The sequence below is a fragment of the Ptychodera flava genome, chromosome 12, assembly GCF_041260155.1.
Source record: "Ptychodera flava strain L36383 chromosome 12, AS_Pfla_20210202, whole genome shotgun sequence".
NCBI classification, from domain to species: Eukaryota; Metazoa; Hemichordata; class Enteropneusta; family Ptychoderidae; genus Ptychodera; species Ptychodera flava.
This window is the reverse complement of record NC_091939.1, coordinates 33,745,947-33,757,136: the sequence shown is the minus strand read 5'-3', so window position 1 is coordinate 33,757,136 and position 11,190 is coordinate 33,745,947. Positions and strand designations below refer to the sequence as shown.

The window sequence follows — 11,190 nt, the reverse complement described above, 5'->3', positions numbered from 1 at the left end:
GCTCATATTTATGCTAATAGAGTAAGTTTAGATCTGATTGGCCAGTGATGACATAAGTAGCAACAGTCTATTTTTAGGTACAGGTTTCCCATAGTATAAAATGGCGGTAGTGTTTGGTGTACATGTCTAGTATGTGATGTGCCTTACTGCCTAAATTTACGGCCCTTACAGCGTACACTCGGACCCAGATGTACTTAAAGTAACCCTCAAATGAAATAAAGCAGGTAAGCTTCCCCCGTGTTCATCTTGAATAGTGAGAAATCGAATAATTTCTGATCTGATGTGAAAAACCATTTCTCTGTTGATGCATGATGGGTGCATGCCATGTTTTCATTCAACGCTTTGCGCCTGCGGGATTGCCGTGATAAAAGTGCCCCAAATCTCCCGCTGTTTAAATACCGATTGTTTTATCGTAATATTTAAAGGCTCTGTGTTGTTTCTACATATCATGAGCTCGCTGGCTTGGGGACCACGAGAAAAACGCGGTACAACATCTGGACAAGGTCATCATTGCTTTTGAAAGCTAAAGCGTCTCATTAATTATGATTCGCCATCTTCATTATGATAATAGTGTGTGAAAAGTTGAATAATGAATGGGGAAGACATTTGCAAATTCTATGTACAATTAGGAATATTGTTATGTATAAATAAATAATACACACAGCCACACTGAAGTTTTTTTTGTCTCAGCACAAACTTGATAGTGAAAATCGCGCGCGTGTGAACGCATGACATCTTTCACTCATCCATGTATTCTTAAAACGTATTCTTAATTATAAGAAAGCCACAGAATGTAGGCTCATTGTGAAAACTTTGTGACTTTAAGCTGATTTGTACGCAATTCATTGATTCGAGGATATTTTTGACTTCCTGGTTTAGTTATAATATTTGTTTATTCAAGAATGGAAAGGAAATGAGATTACACCACTCAACAACCACAGTGATGTGGAATTTTAATAGTCTCCATTAGGGTATTAGTCCTCATCGGATGCACATCAAACGTGTTGAATGCACAGTGAATGTGAAGTGATAAATTACCACGTACATAACTTTTCTGTCATCACTTGCCATATCCATAGACCCTTGAGAAAAACTTTCTCGAGGGTCTATGCCATATCCCAGTTTTAGAACTCCAAATACTGTAGCGTAACAGCTATGGCTTACATCCACTTTATGTACAAACAAATTGACTATTTTCAAATGCTGAGATGAAATTGATAGTTTGTTTTAGCCAATTCAACCCCAAAACGCTGTAAACAGGGCCATCTTCACCAGTGATAACAATGGATTTGGGCTAAACCATGGAGGTGAAAGGGTTAAAGATTGAGGGCAAGGTACTGTGAAGTATTGCCTACAATACACATTTGTGACATGCTGTATCTTTTTACTTTAAGGTGTATTGAAGTACTAAGAAAACAAGAAGCAAGATGCAAGAGGCAACTCTGAAAAATCTCCAGACTCTATCCAGGAGGTCCCTGGATGTCAGCTTTGACCTTGTCAATACAAAATACAGACCCATTGAGAATATTGGCACTGGGGCATATGGCGTGGTCTGTTCAGCCTTCAACAAGAAGACTGGAGAAAAAGTTGCAATCAAGAAAATTCCAAATGCCTTCGATGTGTTGGTGACAGCAAAACGCACATATCGGGAACTGAAAATTTTGAAACATTTTAAACACGATAATGTCATCGCAATCAAGGATATCCTTACTCCGACAGAGGACTTGGAGAAATTCCGAGATGTGTATGTAGTGTTAGATCTCATGGAGAGTGACTTACATCAAATAATTCATTCACAACAACCACTCACAGATGAGCACTGCAGGTATTTCTTGTATCAGATACTCCGAGGACTGAAGTACATCCACTCGGCTAACGTAATTCATCGTGATCTGAAGCCGAGCAACTTGCTGGTGGATGAGAACTGTGATTTGAAAATCGGAGACTTCGGCATGGCCCGTGGACTCAGCGGGAAAGGAAACTCGGAGGACAGTAACAAAATTTTCATGACAACGTATGTGGCGACTCGCTGGTACCGTGCTCCAGAACTTCTCTGTTACTCTGACGACTACACTCAAGCTGTCGATATATGGTCAGTTGGATGCATCTTTGCTGAGATGCTCAACCGGCAGCATCTTTTCCGGGGAAAGAACTTTGTCCATCAGATGGATCTGATCACGGATATATTAGGCACACCCCCAGACTCTGTGCTTAGCATGATAACCAGCGACCAGGTCAGAAAGTTTTTCTCCAAAAAATATAGGAATAAATTGCCCCTGCCATGGAAACTGAAATTCCCCAGGGTGCATTCTGATGCCTTGGATCTCTTGACAAAGATGTTGATGTTTGACCCAGCATCAAGGATTACTACGGAGGAGGCCCTTAAACACCCGTACTTGGCAGAGTATCACTCGTCCACGCCAGAGCCCATCTGCAGACCAGCTTTTGACTTCAGCTTTGAAAGGACAGAAATGACCAAAGATCAAATCAAGAATGCCATCAGTGACCTTATCAAGGAATTCCACAAACCAAAGATGCAGAAAAGCGTACCACTTGAAGTTTTCTTAAAGCCAGCTTCAAAATCAACTAAGGAAGTGCCCAAGGATAATGGTGGTGACATGGCGCCCTCTCTGTTAAGGCAGTGGGAGAGTCTGCTACAGGCTGGCAAAGAAGCAGTGAAACATTCTGAAAGTCAGGGACAAGTCGGTTCTCAAATTGTACCATCTTTACCGCCTTCAGAGAGTGTTGGAAATAAGTGTGATGGGAATACAGAGTCACTTTTCAAAATCCCGGAAATCATGGCAACAAAAGGGCCATCACCGAAAGCAGAGATTACTGTTCAGGCTTCACTCTTTCCTCCTAAAGTACACACAGACAACATAGAAACAAATGATGTAATCATGAACAGTGCTTCTTTGCCCGATGATAGGGACCCCGTCACCATGACAGCAAGGGACACCAGGAATCTTGTTGCAGCTACTTCAGATGTGGTGATGATCAGCGCAACTGGAGAAGGCCCCAAGGATATCCTGGAAGGGAAGGAAGAGAGTTCTGCAGAGAGTGAAATTGGAAATAAAGGATCCAGTGTGCCCTCTCAACCAAAGACTGTATCTCAAAACACCAAGGCCCTCATCAAGGCAGCGCTGTTGAATTCAGCAATGAGAAACAAAATGAAAGAAAATCCAGGTGAGACAATATGGAAAAGCGTTAGATCACTGTATATCGGTATGCCCTCTGACTAACATGTTTCTATGAAAACTTTGCGTGAATTTTAGGAATGGTGGAAAACTCTTTGCATCAGCCCTATAACTTTACATGTAAACCAAAGAATTTGCTTGCATCACAGGCAATTCGTTTGCACCGTGGCACGTCACTTTGGCTTAAAGGGCACACTGCTGTGTATGTCTGTATGTCTACCAATTAAAAGCTATTATTTTCAGTGTTGATTGAACTGGCCGTGCACATTTTTGAACTTCATTTTTATCTCAACTTGGTTTTGTATATAAATACCAAAAAGAGCTTATATGATGAGTCGGTGGCATCTGTATGTGGGTATGTATGTATGTGCAGATGTATGTCTGTCACACACAAAGGCTCCCATACCGCCAAAGCTACCAGCTCAGTATTTGGTGTACAGGTAGATGAAGAGGTTGAGATGTGACGTTGTTCAAATGAACATGTCAGTGTCAAAAATATGCAAATGAGGTAAGAAAAAGGGAAATCCTGCAAATGTGCAGGAGTGATGGCATGCCAGTGACTTGAAACAGGCAAACTCCACTGACCTTGAGTCATTTCCTGTCATTGTTTATCAACTGTTATATATTAACAGACCTGCTCAAACCATAGACAGTAGAGGGGGAAGACCGTCTATGCTCAAACTAAGAGGGGCTAGCTGCCTTTCTGCTATGCATGTTGCTAAAGTTTCAGACCTTAATTACTTTTGTCATTCTTGTTTTTCTGGTTTAAATATTCTTGTTGTTTTTCTGGTTTTACTGTGCAGAACCCAACGTAGAATTTTCCTGCACTGAACAGATAGGAACAACATTTATTGTTGATCTTTGGTACCCATACTGGTATATACCAATTCTGATCAAATTTGAGCGACACCGTATAATTGCGGTATTTTTTGATTTTGATCTATTGCTAGATGTTTCAAACTTGTAGTTTTCTTGTAAGTCTGTGACTCTTATTGTTACTTTGCCAAGCCAAGCTGTACAGCTTACTCCTGACATCTCTTCTCATTTGCAATAATTCTGAACTCTTGAAGTTAGTAAATGAATACCTTTAGTTTTCCTTGAATCAGCCCGATACCAATTAGTACTTGTGATAATATGTAGTATTTTCTTGAGTCAGAGGAGAAGCAATACTGTTCTGTGTAAAAGTTTGCCAAGCCAGTTAAACAGGATTATCGTAAAGCCAGATTATCATAAATCTATGCAAATGATAAAAAAGCCATGCTACTGATCGGACGTGCCATGTTTGGTGCAAGAATTCCATAATTTTGCCATGATTCAGGTGTTCATTGTCATTGAATCTGGCATATGATGTCTGTGAATATGTAGTGACTAAACCTGAGTCAAAAATAAACGGAAAAAAGTTCTGTTTTAATGTGTTCCCTGTACACCATTTGACCCCTTTTTGCATATGAAAGTACCGATCATGATTATGCAAATTTTTCATACTGTCAAAGCAATGTTCTGAGAATTCAAAAAACTCCTTTCCGGTGTATGCAAATGGCTGCGCCATCAGTAATCCCCTATGGTCCTGTAACTTCCCTTTTAAATGCATGTGAATGAATCAAAGCATTATTGATTAAGGGTAAAATCTCTTTTAATAATGATTTATTTCGGAATAAGAAAATGGAAGAAGTTAAGAGAATTTAGGTATATGGAAATGTTTTTTTCAGTCGCCTTACAATCAGAAATCATCAGAATTATTTTTTTGCAATGATCATTGTTGTCCCAAGCATGACACAACTTAACTATATCCATCCTTTTCTACTGCATCAGGTTGTTCAACCCAGAGTGATGGCAAGAAAGAGAAAGTTAAGCAGCCAGTGACAGCCATGTCCAGACAGAGAGAAAGAGAGGAGAAACGACGGCAGAAACTCCAGCGATCCATGGAGCGGCAAAAGAAACTGAAGGAGAAGAACAAAACCAAAGAGTCGGATAATCTAATGCTTACAGCCAGCGACCGGCAGCTGCTGGAACGTTGGAACAAAATGAGAGAGACAACAAAGCCATTTGTGCATCCAATCAGAAATCATCTCAGGGAGTTAGAAGAGCTGAAAGGTGACAAGAAAAAGAGCAAGTTGGGGAAAAATGTGAAAGTAATTGGACAAGGTATGGGTAGGGACAGTAATTCTGAGCAGTTATCTGTAGGTCAGCCACTGACTACAGGGTTTACACCAATAGAGCTCCCAGTTAACCAGATGCAACCATTAGTCAACAAGCCTTTGGCAACTTTTAACTTGAATGTAGCTGGTCTGAACGGAGATGGTGAGGATGTTTCTGTATCACAAGCAGGTGTTCCCAACCATCAACAGGTAGTAGTGAATAATTTACCATCAACAGCAGAACTGACAGATCAGTTATCAACTATTCAGCCAGTGTGTAATGACCAGTCAACAACCATACTTAACCAGTCATTACCGGTGTCACTATTTACGGCAAACCAGGAGAACAAAGAGCTTTGTCAGGGACTGGGCCAAGTGACGCAATCTCTGACTGTTCCCAGGCCAGCAGCTCAGCTAAGTCAATCCTTCTCCGCAGCATCAACATCTCAGCCATCTGCTGCAACGTTACCACTGGTTTCTCAAGACCTACCCACAACCTTGCTACCTCCTGTGCAAGCTACAAATAGCAGTGATGTCCCAGCTGTTGAGAGTCCCTACGAGTACAGAACGCCAAGAGAAAGAGACACCCCTTCCCCACCAACAACCAACCAGACATCCCCTCCGACCTATTCTGTTGCCATGGCAACTAAACAAATTTCTAGTACCACAACTGTGACCTGTGGAATGCCTGGAAATTTAGTAAAGCCATTGGCACAACATCCGCCAATGCAGACCAACAACCCAACATCTGTTGCCCAGCAACCAGCAAATCAGCAAACACCGGCCGATGCGCTCCTCCCTACCCTTGACCTCTATGCCAAGACTCACAACTCTCCACCGGACCTTGCCATGGTAACCAAGCAGTTGTCTAGGAATATAATGGAAGACACACTACCACCACTGCTTCAACTGACCCCCAAGGGAGATGGCTCTGGTTATGGACTTGGTTTTGACATTGATGAACTCCTGAACCAATCGCTTGGCATTCCAGAGACTCAGCTCCAAAGTAATGTGTTAAAAGAAAGGTAAGAACCAATACTAAGTGAAATTTGTGTCAAATCTATCTGGCATAGCTTGCAAACTTAACATTGACTGCCAGCCGGACTGCACAGTTCAATTAAATCAGTACCTGTAGATTATTTTCTGATGGCAGTGAACCGCAGTGTGCAGATCATCCATCCATGTGATGGGAAAATTCATGCTTTCGTAGATTTTATGAACACTCAAATTATCGTCTGGTTGTAGTGGTTTTATTTACATACAGAAATAGTACAGCAAATATTGTGTTCACTGGTGTTTGCATGCTGGAGTGTTGAGTGTATATACCTCCTGTTTGTTGAACCTGTTTGTCATTGTGCTTGATGTCAGTACCTCTCCTGTCCCAAATACCTTGATTAATTCTCTATTACAACACACTATGCTTCAGAGAGTCAGCCTTTAATTATATTTTTATTCACTTGATATGACAATGACTAACCTACTTTTTCTACTTATTGTTATTTTTTAGACAAGATTCCGCTCCCCTCTCAGCGTCCCTGATAGCTGATTGGCTGGATGTGCGACACCTGGATCAGGCTGACATGATGGAACTGCAACAGGAATTGGGCATCACATCACCCATGACCTTTGGTGACCTCCAGGACTTTTCAACCAACCAATGACAAAGAGAGATTTGCCTTCATGACGTGCAATTAGCCTGATATGTGTCAAAGTTCACCATCATCCAACATGTCAGAATATTTCATCAAGAGATTTTGCCCTCTAGTCCAATTGATCTCCAACAGCCGTGGCTGAAACAAAAGTTTGTCGAGTCTTTGTACAAGACATATGGTAAAAGCAAACTCGTTTAAATTTTAAGAGAACATTATTTTGGCCATGAACAGACACAAATGCATTAATTAAATCCATTGGTTACTGCACTGCATTGCTTTAGAGTGGAACGCTGGAAGATTTAGGTTTTCAATGTTGTCTGAAAGTACCAGTAAATAATTTCACTAGAACAAAGTTTTTCCAGAAAGAGGAAATGACCGCACTTTGACAAATGGTGCACTGTCCACCTGACAAATCGCATGATAGAGGCTTTATACACATGGACAGTTCCCAAGCTATTCTGCTGTGGCAGGCAGTGTGAAACAGACTGATAACATAGATAATACTCATTGAGCGATCCATCATGTTTTGATATACTAAGTGCATTATTTTGTTTTTTATAATTTATTATTATCCCCAGTACTTGTGTTATGGTGATGAATCAGAATAAAACACAGCTTTTATATGAAAACAGTACATGTTGAGTGCAATCACTTTGCTATGTTGGTATTAGCTGATTTTGGTTTGAAGTGCACAGATGTTCATGGTTCAATCCATCTAAGTCATGATCCCCTGCAGGTAAATACCAGTGTTTAATGCTATGCATCAAAATTTTGAATGAATGGACAGACAGCAATACCAACCTCTCAGTAATGCTTCTCCCCCCTCCTCCCCCTTCAATATGGATTCACCCACATGAATCCCTTTTTAAACAATTATTTTGAACATATTTCATCATGAGTATGTAAGGAGTGAATTTCCGATGTAAAATGTATGGAGAGAATACAACTGATCTGTCACAAAACAGTACACTAAATACCCAATTGAACACTTATCCACAGTCCATCACTTAATATGCATTTTTTTCTTCATTTGTCAACCTACCAACCCAATAACTGAGCAGTGAGGATTATTTTTTACCAATTCCTTGATTGTGATTCAATATTGCTCCATCTGACAGATATCCCATGTATCTGAGTAATTTTTGCCTGCTCTCAGAAAGTCAACCATTGCAGTTGATACACCACAGTGTGTATATGTCTTTATCTGTTGTTTGGTGATGTAGTCCAGACCTCTCTGGTGTTTCAATAGCTAAAACATGTATGTAATTCTCTAATTTACGAAATCCTTGTGAGATCGTCTACCAGTAATTATGATGTCCATTCAGAAATAAGCCTTGAACTTTGATTAACTGGATTATTTACTAAAATATAAAGTTCTATCAGTGAAGTCGAGATCATGAAAGTATTTATTTACACCAGTCCCTTTGAAGTTGTTTTGTCATAGACACCTGCAAATACACTTTGATTGACTGTTTTATACTTATCTCTGTTGTGGATCCACACTATGAAAAATAAATGTATGATGTAAAGACGTAACAACAATAATGTAATGGCAAAAAATGCTGAAAATCTCAAAATACTGTGTTTCTGTTGAAGAATGAAATTAAACAATTATGTCTTCAAAGTACAAACCGATGCAGGTAGTATGTTACATCTATGGAAATCTTACCTGATCACTGTACATACAGAAACAAAAACACAACACACTATGTTGTGAGCATTACTGTAACCATAGTATTAGGTGTACAAGAAGAAAAACACGATTCTCAATGAGGAAAATACTAACTCCCAATATCAGATGTCTGGCCTCAGGAGGAAATCAGTTGAGGATGGAAAATTTAATACTAGACTCTGTACATATCTAAATAGTAATTTGTCAAAGTGATTAATTTTTAAAAGCAGCTGACCGTGGGATAATGTATAAAAACTATATCTGGCTGTCAGAAGATTATCCTACGGAAGGCACATGTGTTGTACATGGTTAAATCTATGAATGATGACACTAGCAGTGTTATGACACTCATATATGTCAAATCAGAGAATGGTTATCGCATTGTAGATATCTGGAAAATATTGAATTGTCCCTCAGCACACATGAAAGGACAATTTCCCAAATCAATTATTTTAGAAAGGCACTGCGTTATATGATGAAACCTTAATTCCTTGTTTTTGTGAGCAATGAATTACCGTATCACTGATCAGAGAAAGGACATTTAAAAAAAGCTACTTATTACTCTTTCAATACCTTGTAGCAGATAAATTCAAACATGATAGGATATAGTATTCATTCATATTCATTGAATAATTTCATCTGAGCTAAAAAAATCTTAGATGTTTTCCACAAAGTATGCATAGCAGTTTTTAAATGTGAATGACTGTACAGCTAATCTGCCTGGTAGTTTTTGAAAGTCAATGATATCTAACTCTATTAAGATGCAATTTTCGTTGATACATACATATCAAACACAATGACAGAGAAGGCTATTGATTTCAAAAACATGAACATATGTGATTGTAACTGCAAAGAAATCAGCATAGTAGAAAACATACACCACAACATTTAAGTGATTAATATAAGTAATTTATGCGATTAATTATGTATGATGACTACATTTGACAAAGCAATCAACTGATATTTCCCCAAGAGGTTTGAATAATTAATTTCCAGCAAAATACATGATTAATACTTTCCAAGTATTGACATCAAGACGTACATTACTGATGTACCCTGATTTTGTTCATGTCATCTAGACTAATTTATGGTAGTACAGTATGTGCCTCGAGAACAGATTCAGACTCAGAATTTTACAATACTTTTCTGGTCTATCGCTCATATTGGCTCATTTTATAGCTTGTGGAGTAAATGAACTGTTACTGCCTTATTTTTTAGAAAAACAAAATTTTTATTTTTCTCCATAGAATTTTAATAGGGACGGCAGTCATTTTGCATTACCGGTACAAATGACGGTACATTTCAGTTATATATGTCTCTTTACAACGCGTTGACTCCTGATTTTTATCACAACTGGAAGTTGTGATATAGAGGTGGTTTCAACCGGTGTTTGATGTCGTCCATTTCCGTAAACGACAAAAAGTAAAAACTGCTGGACAGACTGCGTTGATATTTGATACCCATACATAGACTGGTTCCAAGGTTCCAATTCCGAAAGTGGAGCCAAACGGAGCGCCGGTTAGATAGTTTTGGGAAATTTCTAACCCCCCTTTTTATCTAATTGATTTTAGGGGTCTTTCATGTATGTAGTTTTGGAATGTACACCAATCCTGCAATGTGGACTGTTTTATGAGTTGTTGAACAAAAATGAGGTTTTGATGAATATTAGAAACATGCAGGATGGCTGATTCGAAGTATAAGAGATTTCTATGGTCTTTGGGCATCAAAAGCATTAAAAAAAACATATTTCATAGTTTAGATTCTCACTTTTGAGATGACCCTAGGCATTTGTTAAGTAAACATCCTTGAGTCAATATACAGACTTTGACATTCCGGAGATTAAGTATCCACAACCTCACATGTTACAGTCTTTCACTACAATGGTATGGCCCAAACCCATTGTTATCAATGGAGAGTGTGGACCTGTCTACAGGAAATTGGGGTGAACAGGTTAGACAATGACGTTACAAGTTGTAGGTTAGTTATCAAGGTAGCACCAGCATAGAGTCCTGAGCATCTGTCCATGTGTTCTCACAGCAAATTACAGGGAAAAAAATTATTTGAGAAGTTTCTCTCCTTTAAATAGAAGTATATTACAATTTAAACCTGTCATGGATAGATTGCTCTCAAATGATCTGAAACACAGTTATTGCCCATTAGCAACAAATCTATAGCAAGATTTATGTAAAGTTCATGAACTTACACAAGGTATTAGACAAAAGATGACCATGACTTTGCTACTTTTCAACATTTATTTCATCAGATTTCCCCAGCTTAGTGTATAATTTTGTAATCTTAATTACTGTCAACTTAGCTTTACTAACTTATTCATACCTCATTATTCTTACACTACTGTTATACCTTATAACCACAAAATTTCAAGAGATGCATATATGATTGTCACTTAACAATTTACAAATATGTCTTCTGCTTTTTCTCCATATACATATACATGTCTCTTTTCTCATAAAAATGAGCTTAAAATCGCAATGTGAAAAATAGTCTTTCAGCTATATGTTGCTCATTGACTT

At 38.7% G+C, this 11,190-nt stretch overlaps 1 protein-coding gene across 1 annotated transcript; it reads left to right on the top strand.

Annotated features, from left to right (window-relative positions):
* Nucleotides 1–79: 79 nt before the first annotated feature.
* On the top strand, nt 80–7,616 carry LOC139145696 (mitogen-activated protein kinase 7-like). The gene is made up of 4 exons (XM_070717002.1): nt 80–224; nt 1,395–3,186; nt 5,010–6,360; nt 6,843–7,616. Exons 2-4 carry the CDS (start codon nt 1,428–1,430, stop codon nt 6,994–6,996), a joined length of 3,264 nt encoding a protein of 1,087 aa, XP_070573103.1. The 5' UTR covers nt 80–224; nt 1,395–1,427; the 3' UTR covers nt 6,997–7,616.
* Nucleotides 7,617–11,190: the final 3,574 nt, after the last annotated feature.